Source organism: Mercenaria mercenaria, chromosome 3, assembly GCF_021730395.1.
Source record: "Mercenaria mercenaria strain notata chromosome 3, MADL_Memer_1, whole genome shotgun sequence".
Taxonomy (NCBI): domain Eukaryota; kingdom Metazoa; phylum Mollusca; class Bivalvia; order Venerida; family Veneridae; genus Mercenaria; species Mercenaria mercenaria.
The window spans coordinates 11,327,252-11,352,900 of NC_069363.1; the positions used below are offsets into that span (position 1 = coordinate 11,327,252).

At 34.0% G+C, this 25,649-nt stretch overlaps 1 protein-coding gene across 2 annotated transcripts in view; it reads right to left on the reverse strand.

Moving 5' to 3' along the window:
• Window positions 1-3,223: 3,223 nt before the first annotated feature.
• The window catches only part of LOC123525446 (zinc-regulated GTPase metalloprotein activator 1-like), a 55,268-nt gene continuing 32,842 nt past the window's right edge, over window positions 3,224-25,649 (reverse strand). For both annotated transcript variants that reach the window (XM_045304498.2, XM_053537876.1), the window contains exons 9-15: window positions 24,885-24,971; window positions 23,950-23,994; window positions 10,542-10,598; window positions 8,538-8,598; window positions 5,128-5,262; window positions 4,592-4,718; window positions 3,224-3,372 (exon numbers count right to left, since the gene is read on the reverse strand). In XM_045304498.2, the coding sequence (XP_045160433.2) occupies window positions 3,308-3,372; window positions 4,592-4,718; window positions 5,128-5,262; window positions 8,538-8,598; window positions 10,542-10,598; window positions 23,950-23,994; window positions 24,885-24,971 (577 nt within the window). In that variant the 3' untranslated portion in view covers window positions 3,224-3,307. The remainder of the gene's footprint in view (window positions 3,373-4,591; window positions 4,719-5,127; window positions 5,263-8,537; window positions 8,599-10,541; window positions 10,599-23,949; window positions 23,995-24,884; window positions 24,972-25,649) is intronic.

A 25,649-nucleotide genomic window follows, 5' to 3' on the forward strand; every position in this document is an offset into this window, starting at 1 on the left:
GATCTGAAAACGACACATTCACATTCGTCTTCTGTATATTTTGGATTTCCAATATTGCTATTTTTATTTTCGCAAATCTATATTTGTTTGAACCAATCAGCCAACTTGTTCGAATGTCAAAGAGTAAGAAAAAGTTTTAATTAATCCAGGGCTCGAACCTGGGACCTCTCGTTTACAGCGCAAGTGGCCTACCGACTGAGCTAACCGGCTATCTGAAATCTTTCGACATAAAACTTGTTGATATCGAAACTCAGGACTTTATAAAGCTTACAGAATGCTGTAAGGTAGCTTTTGATTGGCTAGCGGAAGGGTTGTCAGAACGAGGCTATCAATAGCTCGTTGTCAGATCCTATGCGTAGCGTAATAGGAGATGTACTTTAGTCAGATTGCCTGTTATTATAATGATATGTGAGTTAGTTACATCAGTCCAACAGTTTCGCTTCTCAATATTTACTTCCAATGATTTCGTTCTTGATGAAACAAGAACTATCTTCGTTTCCTCAACTGTTTAAGACGAAATTACAACCGTTCCTTTTAACGCGATACAATATTAAATATTTCTTGTACTGATGTGCAAGTGTAAAATTAGCTTGAAGTAATTCACATTTTCTTCACTGAAAATGTCCTTAAAGGGTGTTTAAGGTCTCAGCCAAACAAAATAATGCTAGAACTCGATTAGGGAGCAGGAAGAATTCTTGTAAACGATCATAAATGTCATTTCTCATTTCGAGAAAATTAAACACTTGTCTCCACTTCATATATGGTATTAATCAGTGGCAAACTCGTTTTCTATTTTCTCAAAACAAATATGTACAGAAATATTCAAAAGACATTTTGTATTATTTATTCGCGGTATTCATTGGACGCAGACGAAACTTTGATAAAGTCACGTGAACGCCAGCTGTCAAAAAAGGCAAGAAACCATTCAATAACCAGTCCATAATTGTCATTGCTGGCGTTCATTTGAAGAATTTATATTTTGACAATAAAGTGTCAATATTATTTCCATAAAAATGAAATTCTTTTCCCTTCCTTTTCATTCGAATCGGCGGCTCAACAAAAGAGCGCCGACTGTAATGATAGCTGTCCGCAAAATGTATCAATATGTGTATTGAGTGGTCAAATTTTAATTAATTACAAATAAACAAATAAATGTTATGGACATTGGTCAGATTCTTAAAGAAATAGAAAGACAGTGTGCTTGAAAAAGAAACAAATAAAAAAATCACTTATGTTGAAAACGAATAAAAAACAATAAAGGATGAAAAACATACACATATAGTTTCTGTTTAAATATAATCTAGAAGGTCAATGCAGAACGTCTGTGACCATTGCAATTTTTTTAAAGACTATAATGCGGTACCAATCAATATGTCTTCTTATAATTTAATGAACTGTAACGAAATTAGCCCGCAAAAAAGTAAGTCTTATTTTTCAAGCAAATAAAATATGAAAAAAAAGTATTCAAGACATGACCACAGAACATTTAAGAACCGAATGCTCTAAATTACATCACAAATGTCTAGTAATTTATGTAAAACATGATCTCCGGAAACAATCGTTCTCGCTTTAACCATCATCAGACTTTAAAAACTGCACTTGTATTTGAAGGATGGGGTCTAGCGCGGAACAAATTATACAAAGGAAGCCGTGTTTCACATACTGCTTCTAGAGAAAGTCGAAGTTTTGATAGAGTTTGGCCCCTTTTTAACTTGGACTTATTTGGTTAAAGTTTTTGATAAGGTCAAATATCTGGGTTACTTATAAAGCTTTTGAATTGAAACTTAAAATAGTTATTTACTATTAAAGTCTATGCCAGGAGTAACACTCCCCATAACTCTGATTTGTATTTTGACAGAGTCATGCCCCGTTTTTAACTTAGATTTTTGTTTTGGTTAAACTTTCTGGTGAAGCCAAAATATCTGTTACTTTCAAACCTTTTGACTTGAAACTCAAAATAGTTGTTTACTGTCAAAATTCTACTTCAGGATAGACAATACCCTTAACTCTGATTTGAATTTTGTCAGTTAGGTCCCTCTTTAGCTTAGGATTTTTTTGTTAAAGTTTTATAAGTTATTTACTGGCAAAGCTCTAATTCAGAGTAAAGTACTTAGAAAGGTCGAGCACGCTGTCTTACGGACAACTCTTGTTAAAAGTGCATTTATTATTTTAATGTATCTATATCTATGTGTTATGTGTAAATTGATTTTGTAAATTTTCTGTGATAGTCCCTAATAGTTCAGATTTGAGGTCATGTACTAATTTTATTTATGTATTGAAATTAAATTTTATACTGTGATACTGTACATGAATGAGACTTAAATAAAATAAATCAAAAGTAAATTTATGCAAACTTGAAGTGTCCGCACTCTTTTTGAGCAGAATCTTAACGATAATTGTGGCAAATTTGTTTTATTAAATTTAATTTTATCAAATTACTAGGCGGGACAGTACATATTGCAGAGAATACTCAAACAACCAAAGCGGTGCAACGTTTGAAAATACCGACAATAGTATTGTTCAATGAAAAGTAATGCGATATATTTATTTTGTCATACGAAAAACTAGATCCTTTTATGCGTAAATCTGGTATAACAAATAGACCAACAAACAGTTACACGAGACAAATTTGTATGAAATTGAGAAAATGCATTGATTGCCAATGATCGGTATTCAAAACAATAAAGATTGAAAAAATAGTTCCAAATTATGAAAGCCATTTACATCATTAGCGAACGGGCATTTTTGTAGAGCATATCTCTGGTGATACTACTTTGGAAATACTTTACAGACAGTTCTAGTAGGAACTATAAAACTGGTACCAGATAAAGTGTACTAAAGTCCAGAGGAAAAGGTATTCAACTGTGCTTGTGTCTACAAGTGTATATAGCATAGCCAACACTGGCTACCATGCTCAACAATATTCTTTACATTTTTTACTGTTTAAGAGGTAACTTTTCCCTGCTGTATGTTTGAGGCACTGTGGCAGAATTCAATATAATTATATCTGAATGACATAATGCATTATCACCACAGCTAAGGAAACGGCCTGACAACAGCTGCACATTAGAGTGTTAGAGTTATCAGTTCATTTTTATTATTTTTTTCTACTACATAAAAAGTTTTCACTCTTAATGACAAGGTTAATAACTCGTGTAAAGATTTTTAAGGGAACTGTTTTTACAATAACTGTAAAATAATGCTGTAAAAAGAGAAAACTTGACTTGTTTACAATTTTTTATTTACAAGTCAGATGTACATGTACAAATATAAATACAATTGTAAGTAAAATACTGTTCATGTAGTGTTAAGTTTTGTTACACATGCACTGTAAAAATTGTTTCTCTAAAATTTCTCGGTCTAGGTTCCTTCCTGAAAAATAGAAAGTATCCATATATTAGAAAACAAATTATAATATTCAACTAGAATCAACTTTGATGACATTCTTTAAAGATATTCTATGCCAAAACTGCAAATTTGAAAATAGGAATAATAATTACACAGTATCTATTTACACATAAAAAAAGGTTTGCCTATATAATCAATATCGTATGTAAGGTTAAAAATACCATGCATCTAAGTAAACACAGTTGGAATATGTCTTGTATTCACTAAAATCCCTTTGTGCTTTTCTAAACATTGAATAAAATTTCAAGTAATCAAATTCATGAAACTAAGATGTATAATTTCACTGAACAAAATTTTGTGTAAGATCAAAATAATATTCCTGAAGTGAACATTTTTTTCATAATTTCTTTTAGCATTAAATATTAATTATTTATATATATTAAATTTAAACACATAATTAAAGTACTTAAATTTAATACAAAGGAGAGGGATTTACGTATTTCTGCTGATTTTGCAAATTTGACCTTATGAGATTTTGTCCGAGGGACCTTTGTCCTATATTCCATGTGCACACTTAATAGTGTAATACCTGTTTATTACATCTACCAACAATGCTTAACACAGGTAAGAAGTAGATGACAATGCACATTACCAGCAGATATAATAACAAGAAAAGCAGACGGCCCAGATGCATAAACAATATATTTTTAAAGAAAAAAAACACAAGAAATGTGAAGTTTGCAGACAATGCTAATAAAACAATGATTTTTCCCCCTATTTTCTCGTCATTAGAAACTGCAAAAATATCTACCTTCTTTCACCATGATTCTTGTAAATATTGCATGGGAATACTTTTAAAATACTAACACTTTATAGACAAAAGAGTTTCCATTCTTAGGAATTCAAATGATTCATATATTAATGTCTGGATAAAGAACTATAAGAAGTAAAACTGATCTGAATATTGTACCACTATATCTTAGAAAATATGTTCATACAACCCTGTTATGGAACTGCTGAATAAAACAGCAATAACTGCGACTTTTAAGCTTTTTATGGAGGAAGAAAACCCCACAAGCCTCTCCCCACATTATTTCTGGCACAGACGGGCACTTGAGTAGAACCACCTACCTTTCTTAAGCCATATGCATGACTCCCTCACATGACTCAAATACAGAGAGGGGTGGGGCAAGTAGGTCAGTGACCTAAACCACTTGGACATAGAGGTGCAACAGTGACATACCTATAAAGACCAATATATTAATTCTCTTTTCGTCTGGATCCCAGCAAGTTGTTGGGTGGGAATCATACAATTCATGAACTGCTTGAACTACACAACGCTTCTCTGTGTCCATCACTGATAATACTCCCTGAAAATCAAACATACAACATCCAAGTCGCTGTACTTCAAGTAAGTAATTATCACAATAAAAATCCTTCTCACTTTACCTTATCATATTTAACTTTACCTTATCATATTAAAACATATACATGAAAAGATATATCCAGAATGCTTAAAAATAGATGCCTAGATGACATCACTTGTTTCTCTTTTACAACAAAATTCATGAAAAACTTCAATCAAACCAAATCTGTTGACTTTCTGTTAACTTCTGCATTCTGTTCCATGCTTCCAAATCATGGCTATCATTTATGACTTCAAAAGTATAACAGTTACTGACTTTTTACTGACAAATTTTGTGACACTTACATTTATATCTATTTTCTATGTGGGCAAGAGGGGAAGCACACCTTATCTAGCGTAAGTACTACTCTTACCTTAATTCTATATAATTCCATGGCTTCTCCCATAGAGTTGAGCACAGATTTCTCCCAGAGCAGAGTTTGAAGGAATCTATCAAGGTGGTCTTTTTCTACATCACCTTCATGCTCTAATGTTAATGTTGTCACTGACTGAAACACATGCAATACAAAGGTATTGTTAACAAGAGCTCGTAGAACACGAAATGCCCCCCTTGATTCATTCAGTAATTGCACAAGGAAAAGAAATTATTTGGTCACCGTGCACAAATGTTCTACTGTTCTTGGTCAAAGTGACCTTTACCTTTGACATACTGACCTCAGAATTAATAGAGGTCATCTGCTGGTCATGATATTTTTAACCTCCGTATTAAGTTTCGTGATCCTAGGCCCAAGCATTCTTAAGTTATCGTCTGGACACATTTTAACTGTTCCAGGTCACAGTGACCTTGACCTTTGACCTACTGACCTCAAAATCAATAGGAGACAACTGCTGGTCATGATCAACCTCTCTATTAAGTTTCGTGACCCTAGGCCAAAGCTTTCTCAAGTTATCGTCCGGAAACCGATAAACTGTTCCTGGTCACTGTGACCTTGACCTTTGGCCAACTGAGGGGTCATCTGCTAGTCATGATCAACCTCCCTATCAATTTTTGTGATCCTGGGCCCAAGCGTTTTTGAGTTATCATCCGGAAACAGTTTAACTGTTCCTGGTCACTGTGACCTTGACCTTTTATCTACTGACCTCAAAATCAATAGGGGTCATCTGCTCATCATGACCAACCATCCTATCAAATTTCATGATCCTAGGCCCAAGCGTTCTTGAGTTATCATCCGGAAACCGTTTAACTGTTCTGGGTCACTGTGACCTTGACCTTTAACCTACTGATCTCAAAATCAATAGGGGTCATCTGCTGGTCATGACCAACCATCCTATCAACTTTCATGTTCCAAGGCCCAAGCGTTCTTGAGTTATCATCCGGAAACCGTTTAACTGTTCTAGGTCAATGTGACCTTGACCTTTGACCTACTTACTCAAAATCAATAGGGGTCATCTGCTGGTTATGCCCAACCATTTATCAACTTTTATGATCCCAAGCCCAAGCGTTCTTGAGTTATAATCCGGAATTGGTCTACATACCGATAGACCAACAGACATCTGCAAAACAACATACCCCTCCTTCTTCGAAGGGGGGCATAATAATTAGAACAAACAGCAGAGAACAATTACATAATTATGCATAACATGGTAAAACATCATTCACTGGAAGTCACATGAAAAGCAACAAAATGCTTGACTTTTCCAAAGTTTTAAGCAATCAAAATGTAAGGAAAACATCAAGAACACATAAATTGCTCCAGTGAGTGGTGTTTTACCATATCAATTTTCATCTTTTACTGAAATGTTCTTAGCAAATAAATTATATGCAGAAATAAATACTTATTATAGTTTGTTTCAACAACATTTGCATGATTTTTAATAAAGACTTTGTATGTCCATAGTTAAACCAGTTAGGACCAGTTTAGTACTTTTGAAAAAATACAACAACAAAAATTCTTCCTACATTTTTTTTCAGTTCCATTATCTATCTAAACTGTGCATTACAGTAAATCTTTCAGTAGCTGGTGTATGGCCCAACAACATTTACAGTTTACACTACATTTAAAACATCACAAATATTATTTACCATGGCAAATTTATTGCCTGAACTCATAAAAACAGACTGTTTGTGCATATTTTGCCTAAGTTTATGGTTGTTATGAAAACTGTTATTCCAATTCCACATTTGTCTGAGGTATTAGCCCAATCTTTAGGAGTCGTAAATCTGTTTTGAGATGGGGGGAATGAAAAATGACCAGAATTTATATGTTTTGAAAATATGAGAATGTTGAGCAAATTGGGCAATTATCCTGTCAAGCCAGCGGGCTTATCAGTCAGTACAAGTCAATTTTCACAACCATTAAAATGGCATAAAACAGTTTTATGCAAGTAGAATAATAAATGAGGGATAGCTGATATTTATCTGAGAAAAAAAGCTTGGTATTATAAACAGAGGATTATAATTTAGTTTGCAGCCATTAAAAAAATACAGTCTGACAGAAAATAATGCCAACTGAATTTGTGAAAATTCACATGTGAGACAATCATTAAAATATGACCTCATTCAAGTTAACATTTCTGAATTTAGTAAGAGAACAGAAAAAATATTTAAAAAAAATCTTTCATGGGTATGTGTTTCTCACATATTTTTATGTGTTTCTTAAAAGCTCCTACAATTTTAACAAGAGCTGTCGGAGGACAGCAACGCTCGACTATTCAACAGCCTTGTCGATTGAATGAATACGAAAGTCGAAAAAGGGGCATAATTTAAAAAAAGCAAAATAGGGTTATGGAACCTGCATAGTGCTTATCAGCTCATGACAGTGGACAAGTGTGTGAAGTTTCAATCCATTCCCATTAGAGGGTACTGAGATACCAGCTTACATATAAGAATTTAACCCAAAACTCCTAAGTTTAGAAAGGTGCATAATTTTGTAAAATGCAAAGTTGAGTTATTGACCCTTTGCACTGCATGTCATATCATGACAGTGAACAAGTGTGTGAAGTTTCAATCCTTTCCCATTAGTGGATACTGAGATACCAGCTTACATACAAAACCTTAACCAAAAAATTCTAAGTCGAAAAAGGGGCATAATTTTGTAAAAAAGCAAAATAGAGTTATGGAACCTGCTTTGTGCATGTCAGATCATGACAGTGAACAAGTGTGTGAAGTTTCAATCCATTCCAATTAGTGAGTACTGAGATACCAGTTTACATACAAAACCTTAACCAAAAAATTCTAAGTCGAAAAAGGGGCATAATTTTGTAAAAAAGCAAAATAGAGTTATGGACCTGTGCAATGTAAGTCAGTTTATCACAGTGAATAAGTGTGTGAAGTTTCAATCCATTCCCACAAGTGGTTACTGAGATACCAGCTTACATACAAAACCTTAACCAAAAATTTGTAAGTCAAACAAGGGGCATAATTTTGTAAAAAAGCAAAATAGAGTAATGGGACCTGTGCAGTGTAAGTCAGTTTATCACAGTGAATAAGTGTGTGAAGTTTCAATCCATTCCCACATGTGGTTGCTGAGATACCAGCTTACATACAGAACTTAACCAAATCGGGACGCGGACGCGGACGCCGACGCCGACGCGGACGCCGACGCATGGGCGAGTCCAATAGCTCTACTATTCTATGAATAGTCGAGCTAAAAATTGTAAAAGAAGCTGAGAAATTTGCGAAATAAAGTGAATACAGTTTCTTGATTTATCAATTCAATTTAGGAAACTCAATATTTAATATATGAAATACCAAGTGTAATATATCAATAGTTTTGTTGCTCCCTTTTTACTTGTATGATAAAAAAAGGAATGTTATACCTACCTTATCTATAGTATGAGTATCTGTGATTCTATAACCCCTGTCTCTAAATGTACTTTCCAAACTGAAATGTTTCATTTTATAATTGTTAGAGCTTAAAAAAAATCAATTTAAAAAAATGGCACATTCCCTGAAAATGCTTGATAGAGAAATAAAGTAAGTCCACAACAGGGTCATTACTCCAGAAAATATAACCCTACAATATGATATATTAGTACCTTGTTCAAACTGACTAGTCAACAGGGCATTTGAATTTATTATAAACAAGAGTGCCAGAATGTCACAATATACGCCCGTCACAGCAAATTTCTTTACATTCGCACCTGTATTTGCAAATGGAATTTTATTTTTCTAGTTGTTTACAATGTTTGTTTTTTTTAGAAATTATTGAAACTCTTTTATTTTTCTAAGACCACAAAAAAAAAAATCATTACCAGGTCAAGATACCTTAAAATACACCCAAAATTTGAAAGTAACATCAATGTTGTACCACAGAAAAGTGGTCTTGGTTTTTCCCTACTGTCAATTATAAAAAAATTACAATGTAAGTTATTTATAGTAACAACTAAGGGAAGTTAATCTTTAAAGAGAAAAAAAAAAAAAAAAAAAATCCCCCCCCCCCCCAAAAAAAATTACAAGTCCACACAAAAATCCTTACCAGGTAGAGATAGCTCAAAATACACCTCAGAATTGGATGTAACATGAATGTTGAACTACAGAAAAGTGATCTCGATTTTTCCCTACGACTTGTAATGAAAAAGTTAGAATATAAGCTATTTATAGTAACAGCAAAGGGAAGTAATTCAAAAGAAGGAACCAGTGCATGACACTCCGTCTCAAGATGATGTACAATTGTGCCAAGTTACATCAAAATCCCTCCATGCATGAAGCAGAAATGCACCGGACAAGTCATTCTTGTATCTGACCTTTGGCCTGTAAGTGTGACCTTGACCTTAGACCTAGGGACCTGGTTCCTGCGCATGACACTCCGTCTCATGATGGTGAACAACTGTGCCAAGTTGTATCAAAATCCCTCAATGCATGAAGAAGAAATGCTCCGGACAAAGTTTTCATTCTTGTATCTTTGACCTCTAAGTGTGACCTTGACCTTACCCCTAGGGACCTGGTTCTTGTGCATGACACTCCGTCTCAAGATGGTGAACAATTGTGCCAAGCTACATCAAAGTCCTTTCATGCATGAAGAAGATATGCTCCGGACAAAGTTTTCATTATTGTAACCTTTGACCTCTAAGTGTGACCTTGACCTTAGACCTAGGGACCTGGTTCTTGCGCATGACACTCCCTCTCATTATGGTGAACAACTGTGCCAAGCTACATCAAAATCCTTCCATGCATGAAGAAGATATGCTCCGGACAAAGTCATTTTTGAATTTTTCATTCTTGTATCCTTTGGCCTCTAAGTGTGACCTTGACCTTAGACCTAGGGACCTGGTTTTTGCGCATGACACTCTGTCTCATGATGATGAACAATTGTGCCAACTTTCATCAAAATCCTTCCATGCATGAAGAAGATATGCTCCGGACAAAGTCATTCTTGAATTTGACCTTTGACCTCTAAGTGTGACCTTGACCTTAGACCTAGGGACCTGGTTCTTGCGCATGACACTCCGTCCCATGATGGTGAACAACTGTGCCAAGTTTCAACAAAATCCCTCCATGCATGTAGAAGATATGCTTCGGACAAGGTCTGTGGACGCCGCCCGCCCGCCTGCCCGCCCATCCGCCCGCCAGGGGCGTTCCCATAATACTTCCCGTTTTTCAAACGGGCGTATAAAAAGCTTTGAAGAATCCAATATCATTACATTCACAGTCCATGTGGATGTATATTATCAAATAAATACCATGGTCAATACTGAGTTTGGGACCAGTCTCAAAAATCCAGTATTCTATTGGTTGTTCCTGAGCATAAATTTAAAATTGACCAATGGCAAGGCAGTATTGTGAGACTGGTTTCCAAAATCAGTTTTATAACTTTGGATCAAGTACCTGTCTGTAGTAAGATCACCATATGCATTCAGATCTAGGATATCATCTAAATTAGTCCTGAAAAAAGAAAATAATCATTTAGAATGCTGCTGAGTTGAGAGCTGAACAACACTGAAACCAGAGCTGAACATACTAGGAATGGATTTAGTTTGGAACTGCTAATGAACAGCAAAACTTTTAAGCTAAAATTAATCTTCTGGCACAATGGAAAAATCACATCCAAAACTAAACAAATGGAACTTATCTTTAGTATAAAGCAGTTCTTAATACTAACGTTGAAAGAAATAAGTATTATAATAGGTCCCTACTACTTGATCCTACTTTTCTAAAACAAGAGTTTTTCCCCCTGAATTCTCTTTAAAAATAAGACAATTTCATTGATATTACATACCATTCTAGAGAATTCTGAGGTTGTAATAGAAACTTTCAAGATATCTTGTTTAGTTTTGAATTTATTGTTAAAAGCAATTTTATTGGGGTATGTTCCATTGTTAATTTAAGCTGTTTTTGACACAAATTTTTTTTTTAGATTAAATTTTGATGACATTTGTGAATAAATTGTTATACTTCAAGGAATCTTACTAATTAGCACATAACCAACATTTCCATGCATTTTTTAAATATTTTTTAAAATTGTGAGTTTTCTAATTTTTTAAAATGGCAAAAATACATATTTGGTCATAAAATTGACATTATTAGAGACATTTTGAAAATTAAAAAAAAAAACCTACTATTGCCTTCAGAGACCTTTAGAATGACTAAAGTTTATAACTGGATCTTGCAAAATTAAGCCACAATTTATGAAAAACTTTGTCACAGAATAGTTGGATCAAATTGTTCTGTTTCTAGGTATGTTTGATATTTTATTTTTAACAAGAAGTTCACAGAGGACTAATAAAAACTTCGAAATTAGAAGATAAATATCCTTGCAACAATTCATTTTACGTCCTCGCAAAAAAAACCTTATGTATGTTTATGTTAAATCTTAAAAATATTATTCCCATGGAGAACGCAAGGTAGACCACCTGTTTAATTTGAACTTTTTTTTATTTTATAATTACTTTTTGAATAGAAGAAATTCTTGGCAAACAAAAATGTACAAATTATAAATTGAAATTTCACAAAACCGTTACGAATCAAAAATGGTCCCATCCATTTGATATGAAATGAGACACATCTAATGACATCAATTTTCTGGGAAACGCTTTCCAAAGCCACTAACAAGTGTTTGAAAATAACAAGTTTTTATAACTTTGACAACTTTGAACAAACTTTTCATTCCATCACTTTATGAAGAAAGCAAACATATCTCTGCTTTATATTGCTTCCAGTTCAGGGAATTTCATGAATGAGAAAAAAAAATGTTAGACTTTTTACAAACTGACATTTAATTACCAAAAATATGACATAAAATAACAGAAATTAGTTCCGTTGAAATTTCCTGTAAAACAAGTCGGCCCTTTTTTGTACATGTAATTACACGTCAGATACATTTACATATTTTATAACTATAAGTCACCAACAGCAGGCTGGTTGTGCAAAAGACAAATTTTCATTATAATTTTTTTTTACAAAAAACTAGTATTATAAATAGACTCCAAGCTGAAAATGTGTTTTTCACTTCTGGCCTCTGTTTATCTTTAATATTTGAATATTTTAAAGATGTTTTTTTAAACAGGGGTACATTTCTCCAGTTCTGCACCACAATATCGAAGGTTTTAACCTTTATCCTGCTAAATTTCTAAAATGGACTGGTCCATCATTCAATTTGGGCAGTACCACTTATTATTCAAAGGGATGTTCACTGAAATTTTACTGACTGAATAGCAAACAGTGCAGACTGTGATCAGGCTGATCTTGGTCTGTACTAGTTGCAAAGGCAAAATCACCTGTTGCCAGCAGGCTTAAGGTTAAAACCAACTGTGGCATCATAAATATTCATGGGGAATTATTTAACATGGATTTTCTGGTTGTGTTAAATCCCAATGAACAAGTAAAGTTCCCATTCTTTTATCTCAAGACCTGGAAATCAACAAATTCATATCATAATGAAATAGTTGTTTTGGTCAAAACCACAAAATTAAATGATTTTCACAGTATTACTTTGAGGCAACATCAATAATACATCAAAACTCACATCAGTGATATTCTACAAGTATGAAAAATAAAATACAGTAACAAATCTTCTTTTTACATCAACTTTGTTTATCCATAACTACTTTTATAAATGATTTCTTCCTAGAACTCTGTAATCACTCTATCTTCAATTTTTCTTTGCAATTATTTACAAACTAAAGTTTTTTTTCTGAATTTCCAAAATAAAATAAAACAAGAAGCTGCATTCAATAAACGCTTGATGCCCCTGGTGGCATCCTTACCGATACAAAGCAACCTAAGTCCAAAATGAGGTCAAGTTCAAGGTCAAGGTCAAACTGAGGTCAGGTGATGTCTGAAGATGAGGAATGGTCACAGGTTACATCTGCATTAGTATCAAGTCATTCTAGTAAGGGGTATTGATGCTAGACGAAACGGTCCAAATTGGCTAACCTCGTATGGACGGAAGAACGGACGAACGAACGAATGGATGGACAGGACAATCACTATATGCCTCCTGCATCAGTAGATGCCGGGGGCATAAAAAATAATAATGAATGATAAAAAAATGGACAAAAATCATGATGTACCTTTAAACAAACATGTTGAAATGAGATAGGAAAGAATAGTATTAAATACTTCTGAACAGTCAAAAACCGGATAAAAACTGTTCTATTGGACTTTTTTAAGTTAATTTTCACAATTATTCTGCAGCCTCCAATTTTTTTTAAAGACATTTAAAAGAAAAATTACCAACAGAACATGAGTATCATCACTGGCTTTGCAACATCAATGAATCTTGAGCAAAAACAAGAAAAAAAAACATTTACAAGTACATTATCTATGTTGGTACAGGGAGAAAGCAATTTTCTAGCTCATTACCTCTCATCAAAGCACCATCATGTTTTTCTGCGGGTCAAAACTCCTGAAAACATTTTCTCTGGTAGAATCAATAGTTTTTGTATGTTTCCAAATGTTCAGGACTTCTGACAGAGTGATATTCCGTTTGCCCCATGTTTCAACTAGAGAGAATGTCTTAATTGTTTTCATAAGTGAATTTCCAGACTTTAAGAAAGCATTTGAACAGGGTTGCTTGCACACACGGCTTTACACAAGCAATTTGCAAGTAATTACTCAAATAATAGCAAAATTTTGATTGGTTTTCCATTAAGTGGTGATTTAGATACAAAGATAATCGGTTATAATGATCTATGAATGTCGAACATTCCTTTTGATTTTTAAAGGGACAGTGTCTAGATATCAACACCAATATTTCAAAAAATTATATATAGCATTGTTTATTATAAACAAATATTTATCCTTTTTACTTTATTAACATGCAGGGAATCAAGTCTTTTTTATATTTTCACTGCATAGAAGCAAATTTTCTGCTTCTTCTGTGCTATATGACATATTTTCAGTATCTACATTGCAGGGAAACAAATTTCTGTATCTTTAGTGCTGGGAAACAAATTTCTGTATTTTCAGTGCTGGGAAATATATTTTTTGTATTAAACATATTTCCTGTATCTTCAATAAGTCTTATTTTTCTGATTTTTTTTCCTTTTAAAGGCAAATGTTTCATGATAATGAAATACAACTTTCTTTCTATGTTGTAAATGTCAAAATATAAATTTACCAAGACTGCTAACTACCCAGGGTATATGTTATCTGGCAGGTATACATGATTTTCAAGGCCATAAATAAGGGCAACATGAGCCATTTTACTGACTATCCAAGATTCCAGATGATAAAATGACAAAAAATGTCAAAAGTATCAGAAAATGCATGCTGTGCCTAACTTGTCTAACTAATATTCCGGAAAGTTGTAGGGGCATGGTTTACTAAGCCAGCAATACATAAAAGCTGTTTCTAATATTTACTCCTGTGAATTAACTGAAAGTCCCAAAACTTTTTTAAATCTCAGTAAGATGCATTTATTATCAAAACCTATGATTTTTCTGAAGTCAGACAAGCATTTCTTTGTAAAGTTCTGAATGATTTTACTGAGTCAATGTATTAAAGGGAGGCAATGAAAAAACAGTATGTTTGAGGGACACATTTATTCTACTAGTCAAACATTTATATATATTCAAGATAAGAGAACCAGATTCAATGGGTCTAAAACAGTTATAAGGTAATGACAATAGCACAATTTACATGATTTTTTATTGTTTTATTCCGGTAAAGACCTCGGCTGCTACTGAAGATGTAATTCTAGGCACAATTAATGCAACCACCTGGGTAGAACCAACGATCTTCCTCAAGGCAGTGGAATAGCTTCCTCATAGGATGACTAAAGCAAAGCGGGGACCCAGAGGTGGAGGGCAAGTGATCTGAACAAGAGCTGTCAGTTGACAGCGCGCTTGACTATTCTCAGTGCTTGATAGTATAATATAAGCTATGAGTAAAACTTTAACATTACAATAAGCATATTCTAAGTCGAAAAGGGGCCATAATTCAGTCAAAATGCTTGATAGAGTTGCCTCCTCCTATTTACAGACTGGGGTCATGATGGTAAACAAGTATGCAAAATATCAAAGCAATATCTCAATGGACCTTGAAAATATTTGGGGTAGTAGGCAAACTTTAACATTTGTGTGACACTCACGCTAACGCCAACGTCGGGGCGAGTAGGATAGCTCCCCTATTCTTTGAATAGTCATGCTAAAAATCAGTGACTGTAATCACTTAGTCACAGAGGATCCCCTCATATACATGTCCTGCTTGTGCAGCACAATCTAAACAAAAAGATAATGTGAGTCTACAACTGAGGTCAGAACTGAATCAGTAATTAACAGCTTCTCTTCCCTTAATAAATGTAGATGTCAAAGTTGAATGATGTTACAAATGTAAAATTTTTCACAAAAATGCAAATGATTACCCAATTTTCACTAAGATTTATCAGTTGTCAAGCACAAAATAAAACATTACTCCTGACAAAATTAAACATGACAACATGATTTACTAGTCGGCAACTACAACAACAAATTCTGAAATGCAGAAAAGACAAACAATTTTGGATTCCTACCTCTAGAAGGCAAAAAATTCTCCTGTTGATTGACATGACCAAGCAGTATGCAAAATTCCAAAACTAATAAGCTATGCTCTATTGTTGTGAATTTTGTCTATCTCAAAGCTCATTTAATCATGAATTCTATGTTATGATAAGTGAAATGGGCAGTAGGGCAATTTATGAACAGACATGATATGTATGCAAGTATGAAACATATTTTTTGTTGATAATGGACTGGTATGCTATTTCAGGATCATTGTCAGTCATTGGTACTGTTTAGTTTTCATTTGTCAGGTTATAAAACACAACATCACAGTTCAGGTCATATATTAACTTTCCAGCTTTTATTGGTGGGGGAAGACCCCAGGCTCTGCCCACATTCAAAAAGCACCTAGGTAAAATAAGTCTCTAAGATCAGAATTGTTTTCCTTTTTACAAAAAATTCTATTTCATTTAAAAACCATTCTCAAAGATTATATTCAGCTCACATTTTTATTGAACAGTAAGATGGAATCTAAATATTGATCATCCATAAAATATTTTTAGAGAAATGAATTAAAATTATGTATATTCAGTTCAATATATTCTAAAATTGTAAAAAACTGTAAGAAAATGTCTTCATTTAGCTTAGAAGTTTTATGAATACTGGCCCTGGCAGGGGCATTATTTCAGGAAAAGGCATATATATATAATAGATAGTAAACTCCACATTGCCATTCTTAAACTTACTCCCTATTAAATTCCATTAAACATACTTGGCTTATTAAGATATCCGATGCAGCAACAATACACTTTCATGGTGACCCCTAGGTGAATACAGTAAACCTCGCTTATAAGGAACAGCTTGGGACCCTTATAACTGAGGTTCCTTATCTCCATATAGCGAACTAGTTATTTGTAACCGAGGTTTGTATAACGAACACAATTTGTATAGCGAACACTTTTTGACTGACGTTTGAAAAGGGCTATGTGTTCACACTCCGGGCCGACCATGAATCTTTATGTGAGAAAGTTGCGAGTCTAGTACCGGTCCTTTCCTGGAGAGATGGTAAGGTAAACTGCCTGCAAGTATATGACTGAAACAGTTTTGTAACACGGTGTTAAACCTAAACTAAGCCAAAATGTACATCGGTAGGAATGAACATAATTTGTGTTTACTTTTTGTCTGTTATTTCTACCTTCTTTTTTACAAAGTGCTATATTAAAAAATATGACTATAAAATATGTTGCAGTTACTCCCCTTACCTTGCTCGACTGCATGTTATGTGAATAGGCATCATTACTAATATAAAATAAATGTTCATATTTTTATAACAACAAGAGGGCCATGATGGCCCTGTATCGCTCACCTGAGTACCATTGCTCAAAATGATATGATCAAGTTTTGACATAGAGCACATAGGCATACACATTAAATATCATCAGAAACATTTTCTTGTAACAGTCCCTTTTGACCTAGTCAGGGCCAATTTCCATACCAAGTTTGAGGGTCCTAGGCTCAAATGCTGCATTTTTGTACTAACATGACTATTCCTTACCCTGGAAGACTTAAATAACATTTAAAACCAATCTCATTAGATGCTGCTGAGAGATATTCGTTGAAATAAAATAAAGGGAGGTAATTTGTCATAAATTCAGTCAAAAGTTATGTCCGAGTCCATCTGATGGCACAAATGACATTTCAAATCAGTACCTTCATTGGTTACTGAGATACACCCATTTTAATTTGAAACAAAGGGAGGTAATTTGACATAAAATCAGTCCATAGCTATCTACCCTGATTGCATAAGTCCAACTAAAAACAATAATGAAATTTCAAATGAGTTCTATAAATATTTACCGAGATAAATCCATTTTTATTAAAATCAGGGGAGGTAATCATGCATTGGTATATGCATGTAGAAGATACAGAGTACAAGCCTATACAACAATATATTAGTAAAGTATTCATTTCGATAAATGTTCAATCAAGAGTTATCTAATATGACTATTTCTTACCATGGAAGACATAAATAACGTTTCAAACCAATCTCATTAGAAGCTGCTAAGGTGTATTCATTAAGATTAAATAAAGGGAGGTAATTTGTCACAAATTCAGTCAATATGTATCTTCACTGATTGTCCAAGTCCATCTGCTGACATAAATGAAATTTCAGATCAGTATCTTCATTAGTTACGGAGATATACCCATTTTAATTTGAAATAAAGGGAGATAATTTGATATAAAATCAGTCCATAGTTATCTACCCTGATTGTCTCAGTCCAACTAATGACAATTATGAAATTTCAAATAAGTCCTATAAGTATTTACTGATATAAATCCATTTTGATTACAATCAGGGGAGGTAATCAGATATAAAGTAACTCTGGAACCTACAATTGGATCTGACAGATTCGTCATGGAATCCAAGATTTATTGTTGTTGAAGATATTTTGCAGTTTGTATCAAATCAAACCATAAATGAAGTCTCTATATGGCTGCAAAGGCCAAAATAGCAAATTTTGGACTTTTAAGGGGCCATAACTCTGGAGCCCATGAAGGAATCTGGCCAGTTCAAGAAATGAACCAAGATCTTATGTTGACACAAGTTTTGTGCAAGTTTGATTAAATTCAAATCAAAAATAAAGCTGCTATTGTGCAGACAAGGTCAAAATAGATAATTCTGGCCCTATCAGGGGCCATAACTCTGGAACCTATAATGGAATCTGGCCGGTTCAAGAAAGGAACTAAGATCTTGTGGTGATACAAGTTGTGTGCAAGTTTGGTTAAAATAAAATCAAAAATGAAGCTGCTATTGTGCAGACAAGGTCAAAATAGCTAATTTTGGCCCTTTCAGGGGCCATAACTCTGGAACCTATAATGGGATCTGACCAGTTCAAGAAAGGAACCAAGATCTTATGGTGATACAAGTTGTGTGCAAGTTTGGTTAAAATAAAATCATAAATGAAATCACTATCGTGCAGACAAGAAATTGTTGACGGATGGACGGACGCACGCACACTCGCACAGACGACGGGCGAAGTGTGATAACAAAAGCTCACCTTGTCACTATGTGACAGGTGAGCTAAAAATGTTAAATTGGACTACCCATTAACACTTTAAAGTAGGGTATTTATGATATATAGCACATTAGCGCCAAAGTGTAAATTATACCTATAGTTTTGCTATTGTCCATTTTAGCACTTGCTACATTTTTTACAGTTGGAAATTTGGTAAACTGGACTGTTTGCCATTGCTAATTACGGGTAATTAGAACATTTATTTAGGATAGTATGACCATCACCGTGACTGATTTTCGTTCACTATTGTTAACATGAAATACCTAATACACACTATATTGATCATGTGATTCCCCACAGTGGGTAAATAACAACAACAACAACAACAACAACAAAATTTATTCAGCATTAAGTAATATAACATTACTTCTAGCCTACATACAAGTGTAAATATAAGTCTTACTATCTTCTAGTATTTAGTAAATGTTAATGAGAATATTATATATTTTCTTTTTATCGTATCCGTGAATTAACATACTAACATACTAAAGATCATAGAAATAAAATAATTTGTGTTCATTCATGTGAAAGCGCGTGAAAGTGTCGATATTAGCAATTTTCCTCTTTATTTCCAGTTTTCAATAGTTTCTATTCTTTATGTCTGTTCACTATAACCGAGGTGTTTTCCATTGAATTTCATACTTTGGGACTGGAAAAAGTGTTCCTTATAACCAAGTGTTCCTTATAACCGAGAGTCCGAGTTCCCTATAACATTAAATAAAGAAGGAATTAGATCGGGGTATTGAAATCTGTTCCTTATAACCGAGTATTCCCTATATCCGAGTTCCTAAAAATATAAGTTAGGTTACTGTATTCTGCACATTTACAGCAATGATGCGAGTGGGCAAGCAAATTTTTAGGCCTTGTCTTGATTGGACTGCAACAGTGAAACAAGTTCTATATTGACAGAGTAAATTTTTACCTGCTAATGATCAACCCAATTAAATGTTATATTCATTCTACTGATTTTGAAAAAGCTCAAAAAGTTTCCCAGAAAATGCCAGAAGAAACATAAAAAATGATCATTTTAAAGGAATACCTATATCAACATAACAACAGACTTTAGTATTTTAGCCAAGTTTTATTGCTATTTTAAGTATTTCAGGTATACAACTGTATTAGCACAAGTTTCAAATGTGAAACAAATATATGAGCCGCGCCATGAGAAAACCAACATAGTGCGTTTGCGACCAGCATGGACCTAGACCAGCCTGCTCATCCCCGCAGTCTGGTCAGGATCCATGCTGTTCCCTTTCAAAGCCTACTGCAACTAGAGAAACCATTAGCGAACAGCATGGATCCTGACCAGACTGCGTGGATGTGCAGGCTGGTCTGGATCCATGCTGGTCGCAAGCGCACTATGTTGTTTTTCTCATGGTGTGGCTCATAAGTATTTTTTGTCATCCTCAGTAGGATGTACAGTTATCATGTACATAGACAATGTCTATTTGATATTTTTAAATATCTAGCATTTTTAACAATGCTTTATCACTAGTTACAACATACAGAACATTTGCAATTGTTTTTATTCCTCATTCAAATCATAGGTTCTGTTAAATAACTGTGTATTATTGCATATGTTACTAAATATAGTTACACATCTGCACTGAATTTAAATGTATAAGAGCTGTATGAGGCCTATATCAGAGGTCAAGTGAGCTGGTGTGCCCAATATCGATATGCGGCACACTTCTGGGTGTGCAAAACCTTCAAATTTTGTACCTCCATTGACATGATAATGAATATCTATAAACTAACACTTATTTTTCAAAAGAAAATATGGTAAATTAACATAACTTCACAAGTTTTCTCTCCGGAAGTGCTTTAAATATGATGACACAAAAAAGTAGTCCTAGAATGAATCAATTTATGACAAATGATTGGAAGAAAATGACATCAGTAAATATACTTTTAAAAGCTAAAAATGTTTCATAATGATCCAGAAATTATCTTGGGTCTTTTTTCGGTCCAATAACTGTGTAACAGCTTTAAAAAGATATCTACAGTTTGTTCATACCTCAGTTATCTGGGGTGACAAAATTTTCATTCAATAAAAATCGCTAATAGATAATTTATTTCAACAGTCACCATACCACTACAGGTATAGAATGAACATAATTTTCGTAAGAAAATCTTTAGGATGAAAAAATCTAGATTAAGCGTTTGGCAATGACAAGCGAGGAAACAAAAAAAGCAGACGTAAGATTAAGATCAAAGATATGACGGGATATCTGCTATATTCATTACGGTACAATAGAAACAACTAACAATGATATATCGCTTGGCCAAGAAAATGTTTACCGAAGCTTATATGTGATCTATTTCTCAAGTGTTTCTGTTGTCTATGTGCTTAGAATTGCATTTCAGTTTTTGCACTTTCTTTTGTTACCAATATGTTTAGAAGATAAGGAACTGCCTAAATTAATTGTGATATGTTTCCCATAACATGCAAATCTAGTTCTATTACATTATAAATGTGAGCATTTTTTTGTTCAACAAAAGAACTGGGGCAAAGCCTCACTTTTTAGAGAAGGGCAAAATGTGTTTGCACTTCTTGATGTTCAATATTCAATTGAAAATCATCAAATGCAACCTTTTGATAGTTGTTTGCCAATATCTTTTACCTGTTGCCTAAATGAAGGGGCCAGTGATCAAAATCGTTACCTCTGGTTTAGTCTAGTGTCTCACCAAAGAACTACCTTGTACACTCCGTAGACCAGAAGCACCTCTCTAAAGAATATGGCATCTCAGAAATACCATCTACAGTGAAATTATCAATATTCAGGGGGGACTAGCCTGGGAATCCAGTCTGACAATTTCTAACTTTTTTCTACCTGCAAATTGACAGCCTGGGGAAACCTGTTTTCCGACCACAGCGCCACCTATATTACACCCGAAATATGTGGGTGTCTGATAAAGAACGATAACTTCTGAAAGCAATAATCGATGGCTAAAAATAGAAACTGAATTCTCATGGAAAAGACTGATCGGAATCGTATACTTTCAAAGGTTTCCGAACATTTCTGGCCCATAGACAAATACCAGTTTTTACCTCCCATAGCTTTTCCAGCAAGTTGTAATAACTTTTAAATATGCCAGTAAACTTAAGTTTGCGTCACAGCCATCAAGATGTAATATAAATGCAGACCTAGTGATCTAAGAAAATTGCCAAATTTTTGGAAGAATTGCCTCGTTTTCGTTTCAAACAAGCGCAAATAAGATCACATGTTGATTAGGCTAATTATAGAAAATCGATAATCAGTAGTGAAATGGAAACTCCCTCAGATTTCCCCAGGCGTTGATAGTATCAGAAACTCGATGTATGTCAATTAACACTAATTAGCACAAATTAAGTCGGATCTTGAATGCATAGATGTTATGTATTACTTCTTGTGACAAAGCACAAATATTATCAACGGCTTTCCAGGCTAAGGGGGGACTAATTTTCATGGCTTCTCACTCACTTTGTTTTCAAAAGTTGAAATGCATGAATTCATATCCTCCAAAAAAGTACTTCTGGTGCAAATTACAAAATTTCATGCCCACAAATTAAATACTGTAAAAGCACATATTTCGGGTAGGTCAAAATTTCGCAAATTTGAAATTTTTAGTATGTTCGCGAGGTTTAATATTTGTGAAATTGTAAAAATGGTATCCTATTTGAACTATACTAATGGTGAATATTTATGCGAGAATTAATTTTTGCGAGATGTAGGGCCTTGCGAATATAGCGAAAATTAAACCATTGCGATATTCCTGTGTTGTTTTTTCTTAAACGCAAACTGATGATGTGGAAAATAGCAAGTTTTGAAATAATGACCTACTAGTAACAGCATTAACAATACAGCATAGATTATAACAGCATTAGAGATTACTTCCCTCCAACTACATAATTGTAAACTGTGAATTCTTTCCTTTCATTACACAGATGTTTTTAAAATCACATAATGTGACAAAAGCATTACGGGAATTCAGTAAATACGTAACAGATTGCATAAATTTCTCCTTCAATTACAATCAAGAAACTTTTATCTATTAAGCTAAAACATTGCCTGAAACCTTACATAAAAAACCGGTATTGTACGACTTCCGTAAAATAATGTTACATTTTTCCTCCTCAACGTTAAGACACCACTATTAAAGCTAGACGCACTTCTACATTTTCGTCAAGGTTATTTTGGGCAAAAATATTATATTTAATTGTCACTGCTTATTGGAATTGACACGAATAACACTTTACGAGTCAAATGTTTGATTAATATTGAAAGGATAGGAGTTTTTATACGGCTGCAAATAATGCTTTAAAAGTATAAAGGAACGAAGACATCAACAAATACAGATGGACATTGGAAGAATAAATAAAAGCTCAAGATTGAATCCCTAGTAAGTTAATGTTTCGTATTGGAATGAAATCTTCCAAAGAAAAGGCTGACAGATGTATTCAAACAGCAGACAGTGTCTCATTGTATGCTGTTAACACAGCAAAAACACCCTAATCAAAGTCATTTTAGTTTTTTTTGTCTGTCTGAAACTACCGGTACTTTCAAGACATTAAGGCAAATACACTTTCTTGACTTTTTAGGAAAATGTAAACTAAAATGTATCAAAAAGCATTATTATGTTGTGTTTATATATCTAACTTTAATAATTATACATAATGGTATTTACTTTGCTTTTTGATTCTGAAGGGTGATGCTTTTGATTTGTTATGATGTTATGATTCTTTTGACATAAAAGCTCTATTTCTACATCCTTCACAGTAAGATCAAGAGTGGATCGGCAAAGTAGAGTTCAAGGACTATTCCAAAAGCTGTCTATGCTTCCAAAGCATTAGAAGTAAAAATATTTTAGTGAAAGATGGGCATTGGATATCTTTAAATTTCTAGCAGGGTATAAGTTATTTCAATGTGCTTTGCTCATGCTTCTCTAACCATCACTTAAACATAAAGCTATTTACTTGTGAAGAGCATGTCTCTGAGCAAACTAAACAATATTTGCATTGGTATGTAAAACAGAACCGGCATCCTCCTCCAAAATACAAGTAAATGCCATACACTGATTAAACTACCCCATCTACAATAAGTTACTTATCATTTATGTAGAGACGTTATAAAGAAAACACAAAATTAGTCAAACACATGACACTGTAATCAGTTCCATTTATATTTCAGTCTGTGTACAGACTGTGAGAAAAGGTAACTACATCCACACATTGGGACTAACATCAAATATACTTACTTTGCATGAGATGTTTCAAGACTTTTCGCAAAAGTGTTTATTGATCTGAAATGAAAAAAAAACAACTCACCATCATTGGTACTCCTAAGCAAAAAGGAAAACAGATGTTGCACAACTACATTTTGAATAAATTTATAGTGTTATGATGTTACTTTCTTCAGTGATATCTATGGAAATATGACAACATCCAAACCTGTATTGAGCCATCAGCCAAGCAAGCAGCACAATATGGCTGCTCAAGGGAAGTAAGCTGACTGACTGCTTACAGGAAGTGGTTGTTTCATACAAGTGGCCGCTAAGGCAGGTTCAACTGAGTAATGTTATGGCACCTAAATCGCAATAGATAATATTCTGGGTAAGCATTTTGATAGAACCAGTACCACCACTGGACCTTTACAAGCCAGTTTGATTACTGTGAAATCATTTTTATTCGCGTAGGACGAATTTTCACGTATTTCGCGCTAGGACCGATGCGCGAATTAAAGACCGCGCTATTATTGTTTTTTAACTTTATTTTTTTCATTTCTCAAATTGAAAATGAGCGAATTAAAGCCTGCGCGAAACAGTCCTTTTTCACGTTTGCACGAAATTTCATGCCAGCTAATTTAAATGATTTCACAGTACTTCTTCAACTGAAAGAATTAAATCACGGACACAATTTAGGTTATATGGCAACAGTTTCAGCTTTTGATAGTGGAGGAAGACCTCAACTGTTCCAACAGGCATTATTTCAGACATGGACAGGCGCCTGGGTAGCATTACCGACCTTCCGTAGGCGGGCTGAATGGCTTCCTTGTATGAAGAATTCTACATGCTAAGCAAGGTTTCAAAGTGACAGTAACCTCTTGAACAAATAGCAGTAAGTGGTAAAAGCCAGCATTTCAACAACTAAGCAACTCACCCATAACCGCTGCCCTATTTATAATGCAACATACCTGATATTGTCTTTGAGATTGACTAGTTCTTCTGCTGAGATAAGATCTGTTTTATTTACAATAACTACATCAGCTAATGCCACCTGTCTGAAAATGAAATAGACAACTACAGTAAGGAACAGTACAACTAGTTTTTCAAACCAGTGAAGGAACAGGTAATAATAAATTAACTGCTAGATTTTTATTTTTTATTTCTGACAATTGGTAGTATCCTGTATAAAAACACAAAAATTGCAAGCTAAAATGAACAAACAAAATGTACAGTAGAGTTTATGTCAATTAAACAGATCAGAAAATTTGGGGAAAAGGTGGGGGAAGATAGTCAAGCTATTCATTTATTATGGTCATAACAGCTAAACTTGAGATTCTGCGTGCCAGAAGAGGTACTGCTCTATTAACATAAACAAGAGGACCATGATGGTCCTGAATCGCTCACCTGTCCCAACATGACCCAGTTTTGAACTGAGTATGACGTCGTTTTTTTTCTATTATTTGACATAGTGACCTAGTTTTTGAGCTCATGTGACCCAGTTTTGAATCTGACCTAGATATCATCAAGATGAACATTCAGACCAACTTTCATACAGATCCCATGAAAAATATTGCCTCTAGAGAGGTCACAACGTTTTTTTCATTATTTGACCTGCTGACCTAGTTATTGATGGCATGTGACCCAGTTTCAAACTTGACCTAGATATCATCAAGGTGAACATTCTGACCAACTTTCATGAAGATCCATTCAAAAGTATGGCTTCTAGAGAGGTC